The sequence below is a fragment of the Gopherus evgoodei genome, chromosome 11 (genome assembly GCF_007399415.2).
Source record: "Gopherus evgoodei ecotype Sinaloan lineage chromosome 11, rGopEvg1_v1.p, whole genome shotgun sequence".
Classification (NCBI taxonomy): domain Eukaryota; kingdom Metazoa; phylum Chordata; order Testudines; family Testudinidae; genus Gopherus; species Gopherus evgoodei.
This window is the reverse complement of record NC_044332.1, coordinates 60,327,567-60,349,654: the sequence shown is the minus strand read 5'-3', so window position 1 is coordinate 60,349,654 and position 22,088 is coordinate 60,327,567. Positions and strand designations below refer to the sequence as shown.

The 22,088-nt window shown below is 40.6% G+C and overlaps 1 protein-coding gene across 1 annotated transcript in view; it reads right to left on the bottom strand.

Moving 5' to 3' along the window:
* The window catches only part of VWDE (von Willebrand factor D and EGF domains), a 254,494-nt gene that overhangs the window by 73,609 nt on the left and 158,797 nt on the right, over positions 1-22,088 (bottom strand). The window contains 4 exon segments of the mRNA XM_030579370.1: positions 685-904; positions 2,508-2,758; positions 11,148-11,262; positions 20,270-20,374. Coding sequence (XP_030435230.1) covers positions 685-904; positions 2,508-2,758; positions 11,148-11,262; positions 20,270-20,374 — 691 coding nt within the window.

Here is a 22,088-nt window from a genome sequence, read left to right as displayed (position 1 = left end):
GGTGGGACAATGGCTCTGTACGTCCTACACGGGGTCAGAAGAGATGTCTAGCCAGGCAGAGAACAGTACACTGTACCAGCAACATGCTGGGAACCCCTGTTATGCCTGATTAAGACCCAGTGACTAATGAAGCTTCAGGTAGGGCAGCGTGGTTCTGCTACAATAAACTTCTTAATCTATCTCACACCCTTTTCAGCTCTTCTTCCCTCTCTCCCAACTCAGTCTTCTCCTTTCCAGTTGCCTTTCCATCACCCATTCTCAGTTCTGCCCTCTTTCTGCTCCTTCTCAGACAGCATTGACAGTCTTACTCGGTTTAGCTTAGTGCAGCCCCAGAAGCCCATAAATATGACCACCTGCCTGTTCTGGGCTCCCCAGCTCTCCTGCTTGGATGGCGGAGTGAGAGTTAGAAGGGGAGGAGCTGAGTCAGAATAGTTCGTAGCACCACAGCTTCCACTCTGATTTCAATGGGCTGGAGCTTTGTGTTGCTTGATTTCCTCAGCACAGACAACCAATGGCTGTACTTACACACTCTCCACCTGCCTTAAGCTAAGAAAGGGAGTCATGGCAGCAGAGAGAGGATTCATGCAGCCCACTTGACAAATGTTTACGGACATCCTACACTGTGTTTGAAAACCCTCCCGTCCTTATCAGATCAAATAGGAGTTAGAAGAACTGATGTGTTACCTTTCAAACCAGCTGGACATTTACAAGTGTAGCTATCTACACTGTCCACACACATGCCACTCCCACATGAGTTTGGTTTGCAGTCATTTATATTTTCCCGGCAAAATTTTCCATCAAATCCACTGGTGCATATGCAGAGATATTCACCAATTCCTGGAGGGAAGTTAATATTGGTAAGGCATGATCAACCATTCATGCAGCTGCAAGGCTTCACTAAAACCTGGAGAAGGCAAAAGAGTCACAAATAATCACAGAGGAAAGGTGCATCTAGTTACCTTTTAAGATTTGACTTGAAATGCAAACTCACAATACATCATTATAAAAAGTAGAGTGGTCAGGAACATGTCAACAACACTTATTTTGATGAAAAAGGCTGATTTGTTGAAACCTAAACTGTTTGCTGGAAAGCATTGGTTTTGATGAATTTCCTAACTTGAAAAAAATGTTGCAAAAAATTTCAAAATTATCAATGTGCAATTTTGACAATTTTAAGGAATCAGTGACATTTTTCATTCAAAACAAATTTGGATCTAGAACTGTGACTTACCTTATAATAAAACAAGGTTAAAATAAGGAAGGGTTGTAATGAAAATAAAATGTGTAGAAATTAATATAACAAGATATTTTGATTTTTGTGGTTTTGTAAATGAGTGAAAATTTTTGAGATTTTGACTTTCATCCCAATTTGGGATGAGAATTTTTTTTTGAAATCTGTTTCCCACCCATTACTAACAAAAACTTCCTTCTAACCAATCTACTATTTCCATAGAGCTAGTCTCACAATGAAGGCTATTTATTTATACTATTGAAAGCTGGATTTTAGCTTCCAAGTAGGGGCACAGTCTAACTTCAAATATGCAAACAAAATTCCTGTTGGCTACAATAGCAGTTGTTATTGAGTATCTGAGGGCAGAATTCCTTAGTTCCTTAGTTTTGAAAGAAGAAATACATAACCTTTTAATTGCTTGCCTGCCTATAGTGTTTACCACTAATTCTTTAACAAATGTCTTTGCAGGGATGCATTTCCTAGATTGCCTCTATTCCAAATATAGAGAACAGCTTCGAGTACAGTTATGCTGTGTACTTACAAAGAAAGGATTTCAAAGAATTTTAATAAAGAAACATTCTATCTATAAAATCTAGCTATACATTTCTAATACACCCATCACAGTAACAGCTAAGTTATAGTTTCCCCATTTCTTTAAGAACTCTACAGATGACTATTTTGAATAAAACTTGGTTATGCATGTGAGTCTCATTAGCATCGCCAACAATTATCCATTATTAGCAAAACTGCTCTGGTATTAAGAGTCTGCGCCCCACCTTATTCATCTCATTAGCTCATGCTATCACAGGATTAATATAGCACCCTACAATAAAGACAAAGCAATGCACAAGAAACCAAAGTTGCGGAGTAATGACATAACAGCAAGGTATCCTCTAAAGATATAACTGAGAATGAATTATAATCTACCCTTTATAGTTAAAGCTTGGTCTTTTATGTTATGTGCTTTTTTCAAAGATTCAAATACAGACTGTGAATGTTAAAGCCGATTAATGAACTATTAAGAGGCTGTGCAAGAGTGTTCTTTCAAATAGCAATCAATAGAACCTGCTCTTGTTCATTGTATATATTGTTTCTATGTTCTCAGAGATATTTATTTGATTAATTGATCATTACTGCCATGCTAGATAATATGCACTTACTAAGAAATAGCTGAAGTCTCAGTTTTTAAGACAGTAACAAATTATTAGCCGTAACAGAAACTGCACTAAACCAATGGCATGATAAACAGGTTTTTTCCTTAATGTTCCCCTCCTACCTCAACAGAGTATCTGCTTTGTGCATTGCATTCATCTGACACAGTGAATTCAAAGATCTGCGGTTCTTCCAAATCGACTTTCCAGATAAGAAGGCCAGCAGGAGACAGCGTGGCATCCTGTGGCCCAGCCTCTAAGATGAATAGCACAGCCGACCCTTCAGGATCCACTGCTATTAACTGGTAAACAAAATTCTCACCAATAAATGTCAGCAGCTGGCTGGAAGGGACTTGGAACACAGGAGGTAGATTGTCTAAAAAGCAGAAACGAGACAATGATTATGTACATTCAGACTTCTGCAATTTAAACATCCACAGGGCAGATTTTTTGGTAAATAGACTAAAGTGAACTAAGGCTGATGATAACAGTAATGTAGATGTCAGAGATAAACTGCTGTACTCCATGAGAAAGCACAACCTCTTCCATCCTAATTGGCTCATCACTCATATGGAATCTTCATCATTTTTGTGCTTCATCAGACATATGGGAGCAGTCCCAATATGGCATTAAACCCTTCCATTGCTCCCCTTTCTCAGTCTCTTACATGAAGTGGTAACTGTAATTCTAATAGGTAATTCTGTAATTTGGAAAGAAACTGAAACTTCAGCCAGCTGTTCCTGTATTAATGGCTCACACAGCTCTATTCATGATGTGATGCCCTTGTTTCTAACTATTCACTGGACGGGACTTATCACAATGGGGCCCAAATCTTGGCTGAAACATCCAGGTGCTGCTAATAACAGCAGTTGTATTTGGTAATGTATATAATGAAGTCTTAGGAATATGAGAGCTCCCTGGAGTAATCAGCCATACATTGATACCAATAAGTACAATTTGTGTGTGTTATAAAGTATGTGGATTAGTGAGGTTGTTGAGCTTTAGTGACTATTGGAGCGAAGCTCGGCAATATAACATAGTCTGGGAGTACAAAGTAGTACAATCGTATTCTGTGGGCAAGTTAGGTTTTTTGCCACCCCAAGCAAAAAAAAAAAAAAACATTAAAAAAGGGGCCGGAATGCTGCCCTTTGAAAAGTGCCACCCCAAGCACATACTTTGGATGCTGGTGCCTAGAGCAGGCCCTGAGCAATATAAAGGAAAGGGAGATGTCATTTGATTCGTAAAAATGGTGTCACCCTCTGTGGCATGGTGAGAAGGGGACTCATTACCCCACTGGCTTCCAGCTGTAGATCCTCCAGTTTGTGGAAATTTTAATAATACAGTGTCATTGGAAAAGGGTTGAGATGAGTATCATTCGAAAGCCTTTTCTCAAATGAACATAATGGCAAATATGACAAATCTAGATTATGTAGATATAAATATATATATATATTCAAGACAAAGTTTAAAAATCAATATTTATTAATTTATATTTTAACACAGAGATGCATTGCTTACATTAAAAAAGACATTGATCTTTGGTAATCCTAGGGAAGTTAGCCTTGACATGCAGGACTGAAAATATTTGTAACCCTTCTGCCCCTCTGAGTTGGCAGCAACAAGGGCCGGGTTCAGTATCCAGGGGTTCCGTTTCAGTAACACAATGCATAACCGGCTCGAGCCCCCACCCAGTGACCTGGGACACTCACATACCACACCCCCCGGGCGCCTCTAGGAGGCAATACTTCCCGTCTCGCAAGCACAGAGTCTGAGTGTAGCAAAATCTTTTTAATAAAGTAAGGAATCAATGCGGCATCCCATTGGAGAAACACCACAAACAGGGTTATAACACAAACCATAAACAAAAACCCACCTCCAAGTACGTTTGGCACTGTCCTTTTTCCCCTTAGGGTTTTAAGTCCAATCACCCCAAAGTCCAACAACTCAAAAGTCTCTGGTCAATGCCACCCCAGAGTTCGAGAGTTTATCTGTAGAGGTCCCTCCCCCCAGCCTGGGTAGAAAGGGGCACCTTACGTGGTCCAGGGCCAACTGCCCTGCCTCTCCGTGGGTTCTGCTTCCGCCTTCTCCACTAATTGCTCTGGTTTACCAGCCGCTCCATGCTGCTCCTCCAGCCGTCCTCAGAAACTGCTCCACTCCACCAGCTGCTCTGCTCCATGAGCTGCTCCAGTTCTCTCTGCAAACTGCTCGGCTCCGCTCGCTCTGTGGGCCGCTCCACCCGTCCCACAGCTACTCCGCTCTGCCAGCCGCTCCGCTCCCACCAGCTGTCCCGTGATCCGCTCCAGCCGTCCCCACAATTGCTCCACTCCGCCAGCTTCAGGCTCCCCCACTAGTTAGCACAGTACTCAGTGCTCTCAGCTCAGTAATTTCAGCTCTTTAGTGATTTCAACTCTTAGTGATCTCAGCTCTTAGTGGGGGAGCCTCAGTGCTAGTGCACCATTAGCCCAAAGTGAGTTCAGCTCAGTAACCTGTATTTAGATTCTTGAGGGAACAAAAAAAAATCAACTCTGACATTCCACAGTGGAGAGAGGAGAAGGTGGAACTGGTGCTTCTGGCTCCACAAGGAGACTCCACACCCAGGCACAGATACCTGTCCCCAGCCTCTCTCAATTCACTGGGTTTTGGAACCCATGTCCCTTGTCTAGCAAGTACCACCCAACTGAGGGTGAGTCATTTGTCACCAAGCAGTCCCACAGCTCAGCAGTCTGGGATAGGGTAGGCGTGCCTATGCAAATATACTCTCTGAAATTCTTTCCACCAGATGTCAGGGTAGAGCTTATCCTGACTCTGCTTACAATTTATTCATCAAAGTCGTCATCAGTGTCATCTGAGTTTAGGGTATCATAACTAGACACATCATACTGATCCTCGTCTTAGCTAGATGCACACATCTTTGTCTGGAAAAGCACAAGGCAGCAGCTTCATTATGCCATGCGACAATGAAATTCTTTGAGCAATTCTTTCCAAGCTGGAACATTTTTCCTGCAACGTGTGAAGTTAACTCAACCTTCCTATGAGTATGAGACCATAGTTTCTTCAATGTGACACTGGATGTGTTTTAGGAGCCAATGACTTTGTGCTGGACAGGTGAAATACCATGGAGTCTCTTCTTTCTGGTAATATTTTTAATTGATTATTCTGCATGCATATCAAACATGAAGTGGACTATTTCATAGGTCCAATATTTTTTCTGTAGCATCCCAATGAAGTATTCAGCCAAATCTCAGCAGGTGTTAACAGCTTCTGGTTTGTTGAAACCTTGTACTCAGCTATAACATCCATACTGAAAGGCCTCTGCTGCCATAAAGTACCTGCCATGTTGTCAGTCAGTGCTGGCTTAGGAAGATCACGTGAGATGTATATTAGTTTTCTTTTTGTCTGTTATATGCATTGTTCCATCGTATTTGAACATTGATAATGCAACCACCAAAAACTCGTACTCTCCCAAAGTCTCAAGTAGATCAACATCATGCTGAGATCTGGACATGAAAAATCTGGACATGAAAAGCAAACAGTGACCTGTCTGTGGTTAGCTCTGTAATAGTCCCTGATACCTTCAGTCTGACTTTCTTCTTTGCGCTAGAGCCCACTTTAAGTATGTTTAAGTATGATTTTCTTGATTGGTGTCCATAGGTTGATGGAGCCTTGGATAATTACTTGGGTTTTGGAGGCTTTGTTCATTCATTACCCAAGATATCAATTCATCTGACATATTTAGCTATCTCATCACAGAAGACTGCTTTTATCATATTAATAAGCTCTGTTCTATCATATGCGAATGTGTTGCCAGTTTGAGTAATCTCACTGAAGCTTTAAAATTGCCCTTTTTTTGGCATTAAACAGCACCTAAAATGCTGCTTGGTTACTTCTGAGAAAGTTATCCAGCCACAGTTAATGTTTCATTCAAAATTTGGTGGAGTTCTGGGGTTGTCCCACTAAGAGTGACAGCTTCAAACAGTTTCTAAACTGTCTCACATGTTGAAACTGTGCATAATGAGTGCCTTCAGGCTTCCATTTTACAGCAGAAGACGTAGGTATCTTCTCAAAATGCACACCATGGGACCTAGTATAAAGTGAGTTTTGCCCACAGCTGACACTTGTCCCATTGTCTTCAAATTTTTCCTGATGCTTGATGTTTTCCTCTCCAATCTTGCCAGATTCAATTTATGGATATACTTCTTATAGCATTTAAAGTGCCACTGAGAGTTGTGTATAACCAGATCCTCTGTGGTCATATTCTCCAAAGATTCAGTTACAAGTCAGTATGCTTCATCTCCCCATTGATACCTAAAAACAATCAAGACCAAAGTAAAAACAAAAATTTTGTGATAAATTACTTTGGGATTGTAACTAATTAAGTTGTGTATTGTATGTCATGTAACTATGTGCATACCATTTGTGGATGGATTCCAGAAATTTCTGGCTGGTTGCTGATGTCTTAGCCAGTGCCTCATAACAATTCTTTTGGCAAAATAAACAAAGTTGATAATCGTTACCACTGAACCACTTATCTTTTGCTGATGATGGCAAATCAGTTTGAAGCACTCCTTTCATATATAGTGTGACAAAGTTCCTCCTCTACCTTGGTGGGTCCTGCGCTTATTGGCAGATTTGCTCACCTCAGTGATCTCCCCCACAGTCTGGATCAGCTTCCCCTGTGTCTGATCAGGAGTTGGGAGGTTTAGGGGAAACCCGGGCCCACCCTCTACTCTGGGTTCCAGCCCAGGGCCTTATAGATTTGCAGCTGTCTATAGTGCCTCTTGTAACAGCTGTGTGACAGCTACACCTCCCTGGGCTACTTCCCCAAGGCCTCCTCCAAACACCTTCTTTATCGTCACCACAGGACCTTCCTCCTGGTGTCTGATAACGCTTGTACTCCTTAGTCCTCCAGCAGCACACACCCTCTCAGTCTCAGCTCCTTGTGTCTCTTGCTCCCAGCTCCTCACACGCACTCCCTCTCCTCTGGCTCCTCCCCATCTGACTGGAGAGAGCTCCTTTTAAAACCCAGGTGCCCTGATTAGCCTGCCTTGATTGGCTGCAGGTGTTCTAATCAGCCTGTCTGCCTTAATTGGTTCTAGCAAGTTCCTGACTACTCTAGTGCAGACCCTGCTCTGGTCACTCAGGGAACAGAAAACTACTCACCCGGTGACCAGTATATTTGACCAGACTCCTGCACCCCACTGGCCTGGGTCTGTCACAATAGTAATCTGTAACATTAAAAAATGATCAAGTATCATGTTCTGAACATTAATTGATAACACACTTCTTGATCAAGGCTCATAGTTTAACTTTATGAGGGCTGCATTTTGACATGACTGTGTTAAAAACCAATTTTTAATGATATTTTACACATTTTCTTGAATATATATCTACATAATTGTTCTGTGTGTTTGTCACGTTTCATACCATCTGCTCCTGGGAGAAAGGGCTTTAAATGATACCCAGCTTGATCTGTTTCTGATGACACTGTATTATCAACATTTTCATCAACCATAAGACCTGGAACTGGGAAATGGTGGGAAGCAGCGAGTCCCTTCCTCCACACCACAGAGGATAACACCATAATACCAAATTATAATTCTATACATTGAAATTATATATTCTATACATACATTTTTAAGTGTCAGATGACACCTCCCTTATCTTTTGACCATTTACTTGTCCACGGAATTACACACACTGCTAGACTGAGAATGGAGAAATCAGAAAATGACAACACATTTTCATTACTTGTGAAAACATGCAGGATATGATATTACAGCAAGAAGTTCAAAGTAACAAATTCAGAAAGCAACACAGCAAGCTCTTGTAAGCCTAATGCTGTGATTTGCAAATGCAAACCTTTTTCAAGGGATGAGTGAAGATTGCCCAGTGGTTGGATCTACCTTATAAGGAGCGTGAAGGAAATAAATTGAAACAAATCCTCTTTAGCTAGAAGAGGCAAGATCAGTTACAACAAAATGAATGTAATAGCATTTCAGAGTTCTGGAGGGTACTGTCCCTTCACTTCATCAATCAAATATCACGTTGATTTATGAGGTTTAATTATTTTCAGAGATTTTTAATATCTTTGTCTATTTTAAGAAAAACTGCATATTGAAGTATACAATAGATCTCCATGTCTACATGCCTCGTATACATCTGCAAATGTGTGATTAAAGAGGATTTCTTTGTATACCAATGATTGTATTTGAATTTGAGACTTGTTTGTTTCCAGTGATGTAATATAGTCATTGAAGACAAGAAAAATTATAACTACATACAAATATATGCACATATATACTTACAGCATATATAATTCATATTTTAAATTTAAGTAACCTATTCCCAAATTGATGAATGACAAATTAATTGGACAGGCAACTTTGAGAAAAAGTATTGTCAATTAAACAACCAGTGCATTGAACCGTTTCTGATACCATTAATTCATGACTTCAGTACTACCTTGAGTAATTCCATGGATTTCAATGGGAATCTTGAGGAATAAGGTGCTTATCAACATGAGTAAAGGTGTCACAGTTTGGTCTCATAGACATTATTATTGTATTTCAGTAGTTACTAGATGCCTTAAAATTAAACTCCTTTTAGCTAGACACTATACAAACACAAAATAAAAGACAGATCCTACCCCTAAGAGCTTACAATTGAAATAGATAAGACAAAGGGTGGGAAAAAGGAATTATTATCCCAACTTTAAAAATTGTAAACTGAGGCATAGAAAAGTTAATTCGCTTGCCTGAAGTAACAGAGCAAATCTGTAGCAAAACTGGGCATTTGACCTGACCTCTGGAGTCCTAGTTCAGTGTCTTAAACTCAAACCCATCCTTTCTCTCTTTTAAACACCAGTACAGTTTACATTTATTGATGTTTAGAAGAATCATGTCATAGTGGAATTCATCCATAGGTATGTTTAGCTTTGAGTAACCCTCTCATATATGAAGATTAATTTCATTTCACAGTCTAGTATTTTAAATCTATATAATTTCTCTCATAACAACTGGATGCATCTTTGCAATACATTTTGGGAAACAGCATGTGGAACAGAATCAGCAATAGCCTTTTATTATTGAGTATCAATTTTTTAGCCTTTGCTTTCCAAAGCATATCTTACATTATGCAGTTATTTAAATAAGATTCTCCACTTGTCTTTGCTGTGCTATCAAACCTAAGTTGCTTGTCCAGCAGACTGTCATGGCATAACTGTTGAAAGCGTCTATCAATTATTCATTTATCTTTTATGTCACAAACACTCAAAAAACCTAAGCCGATAAAGGTTATGCCAGAAGCAATCAATGGCATGCTGTATGGGTATGCAGTTGCGGATAAAAACAAAGGTGTTAATTGGATGGAGGGTTACAAGAGGAAGTAACAAAAACGGCACGCAAAATGAGGTGTTTCTGAAACAGACTGCAAAGAGGAGTGTTTTTGATTTACATGGAGGGTTTCATTCCATCCAATGAGAAATATATGAATATAAAATATCACTCTATTTACTTTCTCAAAGTGTCTCAGCAATTTTGGACATAGGACTGAGTCCCAATCTTGGACCTCGGCACTACTGAAACTTGGGGTGGTAGAACCAGGATCTGTGTCCAGATTTCACAAAGCACTCCTATCTTTACTAAAGCTTAAACTAAAATCCCAATTCCAATACTTTGGGGCATCAGAAATCCAAATCCAAATCTTATGATATTCTCTAGATGATCCCATCACATTTACAGGTATCCCTCATCCATCCTCTACATGATAATATATAGTATGATTTGTTTATTTCTGACTCTCTCCCACCAATATTCTTGTTCAGGTGGACCTTAATAGTCATTATCCTCGTGGACCCTTTGCATTACAACACGACCAAGTTTACAGAAGACCAACACAGAACCAAATGCTAGGTATACATGTAATTGCTCTCCACAACAGTGCATGTATCTATTGCAACAACAGTTCAATAATAATGCAATGCATGCAAATGTGTGAACATGAACATACACCCACGACAATCATTGCTGTTAGGAGCATGAATAATCTGTACAAGGGGTTGCCAAGGGGTAATGGTCATATTACGTTTTTTGGTACATACACACAAATGTAGACCCCAGGCCTTAATCCCTAGGAGTTGACTCAGAAGGCTTCACCATGACTTCTGTCATGAGGGCCTCAGAAGGGCACCTGTAGGTTTTGTGGAGAGGAATAAGGGTGAATGATTTCTCCCCTTTACTCTACCTGCAGATTGTTGGATTTCTCCTAGAAACCTTGGTGCAACACCTCCAAGAATGTAGCCTATAGCCCATTTTAAAACCTCAAAATAATCTGCTTCAATTGGTGTTTCAAATACATTGTTTTCCTGGAGTGGTTTCTCTTTAAAGCCTGTACTCTTGAGAGGAGCAGGGATGTCTCTGGGACCAGCAGCCCCCTTGACTAACAGTTTTCAGTACTGCAGAAATGATAAATCTCAAGTATGTGCTGTGTGGATAGTTTCTAAAATCCTGTTTTGTTTTGTTTTGTTTGTTTGTTGTTGTTTTTAGTTCTGTGACGTTTTGCCAGGTTTCAGCCTAGAACCAGAAGCTTGCATATATGTGTAGCACATACACACAGACACAATCACAATCCTGTATTCCTTGTGCACCCAAAACACCCACTGAGGCAATGAACACAGATTGCAGAATTAGGCCCCAGTTTAAAACTTAATGAATGTAATACTGCATTCTTACCAAAATGCCTGTAAATCTTAGAAAAATCTGTCTTACTTTCATTAATAGACCACGTGAATTTAGAAATGTCAGGTTCACAGAGAAGACATAGACTGGTAGGGCTTGAATCTCCTTCACTGTAGCATAGTCCATCTATGTTACAAGTCTCTTCCTGCCAAATAAATTAAAAAAAAAAAGACCAGAAAAATGACAGAAATTAGCAGTTAATAATTGCTTGAGATAAGCATGAGCTACTGTTTCTCTCGGAATAGAGAAAAACAACAATTTAAATTCTAGCACTCTGTTCTCCAGGGAGAATACAAGTGCATCTTTACACTCTTGAAGCATCATAGAGTTTTCCAGTTTCAGTGCAATATCCTAGTATCTGTGTCTGTCTTATCTTAGGCAACTTGTAATGTCACAGTCATGGTCAAATTTGATAGAACTCAGCTTTTTTCCTAGAAATGTGTATGTACTCAATGCGATTATTACCACCAGCTGTGGCATGCTAATATGATGATTATCTGGTGACACTCAGAAATAAGCTCCATAAGAACACTTGCTAGAAACTTTGATGTTCTGGAATTTTACTCCTTTAAAAAAAATTAAGTGCTTCTGTCCATTCCTTTTGAAATAATAATAATAAAATTCAATGACAATAACAACCCAGTACAGAATGATATAAAAATGAAGTAAAGAAACATTTTATTTTTTAGGTTTCCATGACATTATTTTAACCAATAGTAACATTTTCAAATACACCAAAGTCCCAGTGAACATCATTAATTTTAATCAATTGGATATGGACTTTATCTCTATATAGGGCATATGTTGAACCTTTTGGGGTGTATCTCCTTCAATGTCTCCTGATGAAGCTGTTTCGCTTAGTATAAATAATTAGTCATTGAAGTAGGGATTGGAAGCTGACTCTCCCACATCCCAGGTAAATGCTCTAAGCACTGGGCTATAGAATCAGTCTCACTCTTTCTTTGGCCCAGTGAGCATTCATTATTTCATGCAATGTGTAGCAGCTTTAATAATAAAAGTTGAGGAAGCCCCACCCCACAATATCCCAGTGGTGAAGGAACTCACCTGGGAGACCTAGTGTCAGAGACTGGGACCTGGGCAGTCGTGCCTAGTGGTTGGAGCAGGAATCAGGCCCAGTGTTTGAAGCAGGAGTTGGGAGCCAGGAATAGAAGCTCAGCATCAGAACCAGAGTCAAAGGCCAGATACCAGAGCCAAGGGTCAGAGCTGAAGTCAGGATCAGAGCGGAGGATCAGACCCGAAGTCAGGAATCAGAGTTACATTACAAGGAGTAAGGCAAGGTTGCGTCCATGGCAGAAGGAGGGCAGGGAACGAAAAGGTGCTATCACGCCCTTGACGAATGCTTTGAGCAACCACCAGGCTGCTGCTGCTGGGTTTAAGAATTGGTCAGCTGACTCTTCCCACCAATCAAGTGGAGTAGCCAATCAAGCAGCCTACTATAGGCCAGCTGCTCTCATTAGGTTGCCCAGAGACTAGCTCTGATGCAGGCACAGTACCGCCCCATCAAGAGTGCCTCCTCAGGGCCCAGTTTCTCCGGGTACTACTGATGGGGTTCTAACAGTAGGCCCAGGACACGGATGTTCTCTACTGATTCTTGAGACCTCTTGTCCGGACTGTAGCCTTCCCAGTCCACCAGGTACTTGAGTCTTCTACTAACTCATTGAGAGTTGAGGTTTTGGTGGATCAAGTACTCCTGTCTATGAACTGTTATGGGTGGCAGTAGTGGGTTGGCGCAATTTGGATGCAGGTTCTCGGTGAACGGCTTTGAAAGTGAGATTTGAAAGTGGGGTATATTTACAAGGATCTGGCTGGCTGTAACTTTAAAGTCACTGAGTTTACTCATTATGTAATCCTGAAAGAGTCCAGATTTTGATAGTTTGGCATATGTATGGCTTAATTTAAGATTCTGGGCAGAGTACCACACCTTGTCTCCTATGCCCAGACTGGGGGAGTCTGATGGTCTTGGTCCTCACGGTATTTACAGGCTTCTTTGGCAGACTACAAGTGTTCCCCTGATCTGCTGGTGCACTTGCGTGGATGGGAGGCTAAATCAGCAGCAGTTGGTACTGGGTAACTTATGGGTATGTCTGTGCAGAACTAGGTGTGAAAGCCATAGTTTGAAAAGAATGGGCTATGTTGGGTTAAGGCATGGAATGTATTGTTATATGCGAATTCATCATAGCACAGCCAGGGAAGCCAGTTGTTCTTGTGATAACTCAGAAAACAGTGAAGACACTGTGCCAAGATTTGATTGACACTCTCTGTTTGCCAATTAGTCTGAGGGTGATAGGCAGATGATGTGAGGAATTCAATGTCAAGGAGTCTGAGAAATTTCTGCCATAATCGGGAGATGAACTGGGGTCCCAAGTCTGATATGCCTGTTGGTATACTTTGGTAGCAGGTGCCATTTTCCAGGAGAAACCAAGCTGTCTCCCGTGTGATAGAAACAGTACAGCATAGGCTGAAGTAGGCCATCTTTGTTAGAAGGTCGATGGCAACCAGGATTACTGAATGTCCTGGGAGGGTGGCAGTTAATGAAGTCTGTTGATATAGTAGTAGCCACCAGAAGCTTCCTGAGACCAGATGCCAGATCTTAAATTGACCAAAATGGTCCATAAGTGGCAAATGGAGGCATTGTTTCAATACCTGAAGCCTAGTTATTCCCTCTGAAATGTAAGTGCAACCTTTGTGACTGAGGAGGCCATTCTAAAATAGGAACTTGAAGTTGGGTTGGTAACTGCAGCGTTCAGTGTCTCGTGGATCTGGGTTATGAAGGAGTCATCAGGGAGTGGATGGAGGATGTCAGACTGCTGTTGATCATCTGATTGACAAAGTTGGACACCTTGAGCATGGTGGTAGAGGACTCTTCACCAGTTTAATATATTTATCTTTGTGGGATAGGGCATCTGCTTTTCCATTTCTCATCCCTGGGTGGTAGTTTACCACAAAGTCAAAGTGAGTGAAGAATAGGGACCAGCAAATCTGGTATTGGTTAAGGTGTCTAGCAGTCCACAGGTAGTCCAAATTCTAGTGGTCCGTCAGGACTTGGACCAGGAATCAGGCTCCTTCTTGGAGGTGGCACTGCTCCTCGAAAGCTACATTTATAGCTGGTAGATCCTTGTCCCAGATATAATTTTTTCCAATAAGGTTAGCTTCTGAGAATAAAAGGCACAAGGATGGAGTTGGTTGTGGGGCCTGTGTGTTGAAACAGTACAGCACCTATGGCAAAATTCGAGACATGATCCTCAATTATAAAAGTCTTGATGGGTGAATCAGGATGGATGCTGAGGTCAATTAATCAAAGGCTGCCTAATCCTCTATGGACCAGGCAACCCAGCCCCTCTTTTGTATGCATGCCATTATGGGTGTAAACATGCTAGTGAATTATTTTACAAATTGCCTACAGAAATTGGCAAACCTGAAGAATTACTGCACCCCATGTACATTCTGTGGTATGATTCAGTCGGATATTATTGCCACCTTGTGCAGGTCCATGGTAAGGCCCTCAGGTGAGATGATATAGCCCAAGAATTCTACTATGGCTTTATCAAACTTGTGATGGTTTTGGCAGTGTCTCTCCAAGAAAGTGCACATGTGATGATTGTGGATGGCCTGACTTTAAGAGAAAATTAGGATGTTATCCATGTAAATAATAACAAATTGATCCAACATGTCCCTAAAGATGGCATTTATGAAATGCTGGAAGGTTGCCAGGCTGTTGCACAACCCAGACTGCATGATCAACTACTCAAAGTGATCACACCTGGTATAGGAGATGGTCTTCCATTCGTTTCCTTCCCAAATCTTCACCAGGTTATAAGCTCTGCAGAGATGCAACTCTGTGCAGTCCTTGATGGAGAAAAGTCTTTCAACAGCTCATTAATGAATGGTAGAGGGTAGTTTTTAGATTGTAATCTTGTTCAGTGATCAGTAGTCCACACCAGGCTGGAGGGAGCTTTCTTCCCCACAAAGAAGATTACGGCCATCATTGGGGAGGTGGAGGGGTGAATGGTTTTTGCAGGTTCTTCCTCAAGATAGCTGCAGGGTGGGGCTGTGCTTCAGTTTTGGAGAGGGAGTAAATACACCCAAAGAGAAACTCTGCTCCCAGATGGAGATAGTTGGGGCAGTTATATCTGCAATGCGGTGGTTTGGTGTCAGTTTTCTTGTTGTGAAACATGCCGAAAAAATGTTGATATTTAACAGGAAACCTCGGAGCTATTGGGGAGGTTATGGAGGGTACCAGGGTCACCTTTGGATTTTCTCTTCACATCTCTGAATTCTGTGGAGGACCAAGTAAGCTGCAAAAGAGTTGCTGGTTCCAGGTTGGCACAATAAAAACAGAATTGTTGGAAAAATGGGGAGTCAGAGCATACTGTGCCTGACCACCAGGGGATGGATAGGTCATGGGCATTGAGCTAGTGGGAAGTCCAAGGACAACAGATGGATGCAGTGCACAAGTAGTCCAAACTGGAGAATTTCTTAGTGGCCTCAAAGGGTAGTTCCCTCTAAGGGAGCCATGTAGTGGGAAATGGGTCCTGATGAATGGAGTGATGTGTGTATGGACTCCACTCATTCGGAGTCCTTGCATTTGGTGGAAATCTTACGTACCTGGGCAAACTCCGGATCCATTAAATTGTCTGAGGCACCTGAATCCACCAGTGCCTCTAAGCTAGGGTCAGGCATCTCTGGGTGCCAGAGCCAGAGAGGGAGTTGGAGTTGTGCTGGACTCTGATTGGCCATCACCAGGGTACTGAAGGACAAGTGTTGCTGTGGACTACTGGGAAGCAGAGGGATGGAGCTGGTGACAGCTGGGAGGACCATCCTTTTTCTTGGTGTTATTTAGTCAGGCAGTTGTCAATCTTGATGCACAGACTGACTAGGCATCCAGGCCAGATGGGAATTCCACCCATGTCAGTTCATCTTTAATATAATTGTTTAGGCTGAGTTGGAAATGAAAACTGTGTGACTTCATTCCATTTGGTGTCTAGTACCAAGCATCGGAACTCTGCTGTATATTTAGCAACTATTTGGTTTCCCTACCGCAACACCTGAATTGTTACTTCGACCATATGCTTGCAACTTGAGTCATCAAAGATCATCATCATAGATTGAACAAAGTCCTCTAATTGTCCCTGAACCCGTCTTGATTTTTCCAGGAGTGGAGATGCTCAAAGCCAGGGTCTCTCTGGTTAGTAGGATGATAATCCTCCTTGGGCTTGATCAGAGCAGTCTGACTGCAGGCATAGCAGAAATAGGAGCCAACACTGATTTAGGAACCCACAAAATTTGTCCCTTTCACTACAGAACTTGTCTGGCAGAGGGAGCTTGGCCTTATAGGGCGCCAGGGTCAGACCTGAAGGAGGAATGGCTTGAGCTTGCATTACCTCATTCTGTGCTTGCAGGGTGGCAACCTGGGTCTGCAAGGTGTGTAGGGTTCACACTATCTCCATCAAAGAGATATTGGCCATTGTAGGATCCATGCTCACCATATCAGCTCTAGTTTCCTTATTGCTGGTGGTTTCTGGGCTGCTCAAACTGTCAGAGACATAGACATGCCTAGTAGTTGGAACATGAATCAGGCCCAGCGGTTGGAGCAGGAGTCAGTGGCCAGGAATTGGAGCTGAGGTTCAGAATCTGAGTCAGAGGCCAGATACCAGAGTCAAGGATCAGAGCCAAGGTCAGGAATCAGAGCTGAGTGGCATAGCCAGGTTACCTGGAGCAAGGCAAGGCCGGGGCAGGGCTGGATCCAAGGCAGGGAACCAGCAGGCCCAGGAGCTATAACAGCCATGGATGAATGCTTTGAGGGGCTACTGAAATGCTGCTGCAGGGCTTAAGAGCTGCTTTACTGACTCTTCGAATCAATCAGACAGTGTAGCCAGTCAGGCAGCCTACTACAGGCCAGCTGCACTTGTTAGATAGCCCTGAGACTGGCTTTGCTGCAGGCCCTGATTTCTGATCCTTGAATTCCTCCTCCTCATTTTTTTGTGAGAAAAGATTGACCTGGCTTACACTCCTAACTCCAGGAGATGATTGGATCCTGAGTCGCGGGAGGTACTTCCATCCCACCTAGAGTTAGGCACCTAACTCCCTTTGAGGGGAAGGATATTGGCCACACCCCTCTCCTCATCATGGCCTTCTGGCTAGCCTTTAGTGGCTTCCCACTCTAGGTGTTGGCTTCTAACTCTCCCCATGCATTGTATAGGGAGCCTGGAACCCTAACTCGGGACTGAGAATTGACTAGGGAGCAAAGTGCGTAAAAGTTAGCCATTGACTGCTTAGCATTGGAATGCCTAAAACTGCTTTTTAAATCTAACCCCAAATCTCTGAGTTTTATATTCATCAAATCCAAAACCACAAACTTTATTGTGGAGTTATTCCTGCAGCATACATTTCAAACTAGACTTTGTCTCTTTAGAGTTTAATCAATAATTTCACTTTTTGAACTCACTCAATTATTAGAGTCTGTGCTGCAGTCTTTATTCAGGTTAATCCTATTTTCTTCACTGAGTGTGTTACCAGCATAAGGTTACAAATTCAGACCTAAGGCCATATCCTACCTGACACACATGGATAGTTACATAGAAGACAATGGAATTACTCTCCGATTGATTCACATACTGAATCCTATCTTTTCTAAGGATCTTTTTTAGTTTCTCAGAATCCTTACAAAATATACTACATAATAGTAACTACTGAATACTGTATTAAAATAAAAGAACTGAAAGGACTTTCATGCAGTACCCTAAAAAAGAAAGACATGGTTCTTGGCCATTTTAATTTGGAGGATAAGAAGACTTCATTACATTGTTGTTTTCAGACTTGGTTCTGGTGAAAAATGAGGGTACATTTCTGATGTGATAATGTGGTGATGAATGGACTCCATAGAAGAGGAATACAAAATGTGAAATGGCCTTATATAAAATATTCACTCACTGAAATGCCTTTCCTGAAAGCAATTTAGGTGTTATAAAGAAATATTATAGCAGGGGTAATTAGAATGTGGTTTAATGCATCTGATAGTCAAATTCAAATAGTCTCGGAGCATTTTACAGTAGAAATTATTAAAATCTGGGAGAGGCATGAATCTTGAGGAAATGTACATACTTCAGAATTTGAAAAACACAAAGAATGAGGGAAGAAACTTGAAGAAACAGTGACAAGGTGGGTGAAGTAATGTCTTTTACTGGACCAACTTCTGTTGGTGAGAGAGACAAGCTTTCCAGCTACACAGAGCTCTTCTTCAGATCTGGGAAAGGTACACAGAGGGTCACAGCTAAATACAAGATCAAACAGATAGTGTAGCAGAAGTAGCACATGTTCTAAGGAACAATTCCAGATGAAGTGGCCCATTAACACTCCTGTAGTCAGAGAACAAAGAGGGGCTAGTGGGTTACAGATTATTGTAATAAGACATAAATACATTGTCTTTGTTAAGACCATGATTTTTAGTGCCTAGCAAAGTTATGAATTTAAGATCCCAGACTTGCCTTTTGAAAGTGTTGTGCAGTTTCCTTTGAGGATGAGCACTGAAAGGTCAGATATAGAGTGATTGCTTTGTGAAAAGTGTTCAGCCACAGGTGTTATGGTATTTTAATCTATCATCATTCTCCTGTGTGAGCTAATCAACAAGTATGTGGGTGAAACCAGACAACTACTAGGCTCTCGAATGAACTTGCACAGGAAAGTGCGAAAAGACAAACTATTTATGCTAAACTAATCCTTTGATTTTGTATTTAGCTGTGACCCTCTGAGTACCTTTCTCAGACCTGAAGAAGAGCTCTGTGTAGCTGGAAAGCTTGTCTCTCTCGCCAACAGAAGTTGGTCCAATACAATATATTACCTCACCCACCTTGTCTCTCTAATATTCTGGAACTGACACACCTACAACAACACTGCATATATTTAAGAAGTGGTATTTACAGTATGTTTTGATTGTAATGTTTCTGCTTTAATTCTTTTAATCAAAAATTAAAGTGATTTTGTTCTGGACTGGACCCTTTAATTATTCTGTGTTACTGACTTAAATTGAAAGGTAGGAATTGCCATTTTATTGTGGTAAATGATATGGTGTTTCAAGAGCAATTTTCAGTGCAACTCTGAAGACAATATTCTCTGATTAATGTTAATGAGGACAAGGCAAAAGAAATGAGAAGAGGATGTACCTGTGTGAAACTTATTTTGTACAAAGGGAAGATTGATGCCTGTAGATATTTGTATATCAGAACTGAAAAGATGGATTAGGGCAGTGAAATATTTTCACCAATTAGCCTCCAAAAAGATGTTTTGAAATTGTATTGAAAAGCAGTACAATTATTCATTGGGATCCTCTGGAAAAGGAGAGAAGGTTTTTTGAAGGGGGTCGTGCTAATAGGTAATTTAGTAGAGAACACCGAAAAACAAAAGGATAGACTGCTTTCTCACCGCTTCTGTGGAGTACTGGCACTTTAAAATGTAGCACTAGACTTTGATTACAGTTTTGAATGTCATACTACTCCATATCTGCACCTACAGATATTTAATGCAAGCAAAGATGTTTTAAGTTATCTCAAGGGTGTCTCTATATGAGAAAAATGCATAGCACACATCCTGGTACACCTACTGCTGCGTGAGGTAATGGATATAGAGTTGTTATGACTTGTAGTTACAATATTCCCACAAGATTGAAGTGAGGACAGATAATAAACCTAACTCCCACTGAGAAATCAGAAATCTTCCTAGCAGAGATTGTTCCCAAGAGGAGGTTGGTTAGAAATCCTTTCAGCATGAGAGAGTCCTGTCTATCAGGGATGATCCCAGCACCTCTGGTTCTCCCTAGTTCTGTTCACTTGTATAAATATTTCCAGTTTACAGATATTGACAACCACGGAGTTTTGGAAATGTCATAATTAAAAAGATCCCTTGTAAAGTGCAGCAAATGTGATCCATCAACTATTTATATCACATAGAAACTGTTCAAATCACATAGCAGTGTGACCATTTTCAGAAAGAGGACAAAAATACTTACCATCCAGATAACCCATAAAACAGTTTTCCCTCTTCCAAGACGGTTAAAGCGCACATTACACAAAAGTGAGTCAGAGGGTTAAGAAAAGGATGAATGATTTGTATTAAACCTTTAAACTCTTTAAAATTACCTTTAACTTACAAAGTCCAGTTGGATGGAATTCACAGACCTGGCAGGCTCCATCGTACAGGGTCAGAACTTTGGAATTGCTGTACTGGAAGCCATCATTAGTAATCTAAACGATACAAAAATCATCATTCTAAGTAATAATGTTCCATATGGACACTGTCTGCTCATTTCGGAGCACATAACCATTGCACCCTTGAACTGGATGCCTGCCAACAAGATAAATTAAACTGCTTGTGACTTACTTCCCTACAAGCTAAGAAATTGCTTGATGTTACAAACTGGAAACCATTATTAATAACCAAAAGATCTTTTGGCTCAGATAGGAAGTTTTGTGATAGCTGTTAGTTTGTCAAATACCCATGCTTTGAAGTGTTACTCAATACATTTTCAAACAAAACACTTGTATTTTTTCAACTGTACATCCTACCTTGGACTGTTTGCCACCATTTCTCCATAATAAAAAGCAAATACCAAGATCTATTTGTGTGTGTGTGCGGGGGTGGAGGGGTCATATTCCCGAGGCAATCATTTAGTGTATTAAAATTGCTTAAGTGGATTCATAGGATTTCCTCACCATCACTTTACTCATAATCACTATTGTTCCTATTCAGAGTCTATCTTTAGTTTTCTTGCATCATCCCAGATATCAGAGATAATGTGGGTGATGCACAAAATGAGGGACACAAAATAATGATTAATGCAGATAACTCGAAACACTGTCAGGTTCATGTTGGTAGGGTTCTGTGGCCTGCCTTGTGCAGGAGGTCAGACTAGATGATCATATTGGTCCCTTCTGACCTATGAGTCTATGAGTCTATGAGACTGTTTCTGTAACCCAGATTTCATGATTCCTTCTTTCTGATGTAAATATTTTTTGACAATAAAAACAGATTCATGTGGAACAAAGTTAACTTTGGGACTAAAGCGAGAGAGATTTCTCAAAATGAGACACACTTGAGAGGTATAGGACGTTAGCAAGTAAAAATATTCCAGGAAGTATCCAGTAAACAGTAACTGAACTAGCAAAGCACATAGTACACTGGCAAGACAACGGGGAGGCCCTTCTTTATGAATAGCCTGGAGATATAAAATACCTTAATCAACTTTAAAAATGGAGTGGGTAAGGAGTTTGCTAAAACTGAAAGGCAGCTGACATGTACTTAATTCAGAGGCAGAATGGAAAAACATGTCTCCTATTCAGTAATATTTTGCGCTTTGCTAGGAGCCACTGGACCCAGAGCAAAAAAGTATTTTCATCAACTAATAAGATATTTCAGTTCACAGGAGGGGAGTGTTATTTATAATCCAGTCATGCAAAAAACATTGACTGAATATAAAGCAAAATGAAGGAATGAATAAATAATACAAAGAGCCTCAATTATCACAAGTTTAGAAAGAATAACAAAAGTTCCTATGGAACTCGATAAAGTGAGTATTCCCACAGTATAGCCTGCAGTTATCCTCGTTGACAATAAATTATTCTCTGAACACACTCACTTCCACACAAACCAATATAACTAGAAAAATTATTGTAATCATGAGCTTTTATAATTTGAAATTCTGGAAAAGAAGAAAAAGCAACATTAAATTAAATTGAAATGAAAATATATTGGTACAGTTTTAAAAATAATTTAATTCCCTCCTGAACATCATATTCAGTAGAAGTGATATATATTGGCACAAATTGGAAAAGAGCTTTAAAAAAGGAAGACTTTATTTTTTAATTCAATGGCAGAAAAAATCTTTCATTTTTTTTTCTGTTATAAGACTGCATTTATTTGCATGTAAGATCTCCATTAAGAAAAGATCATTCTTAATGG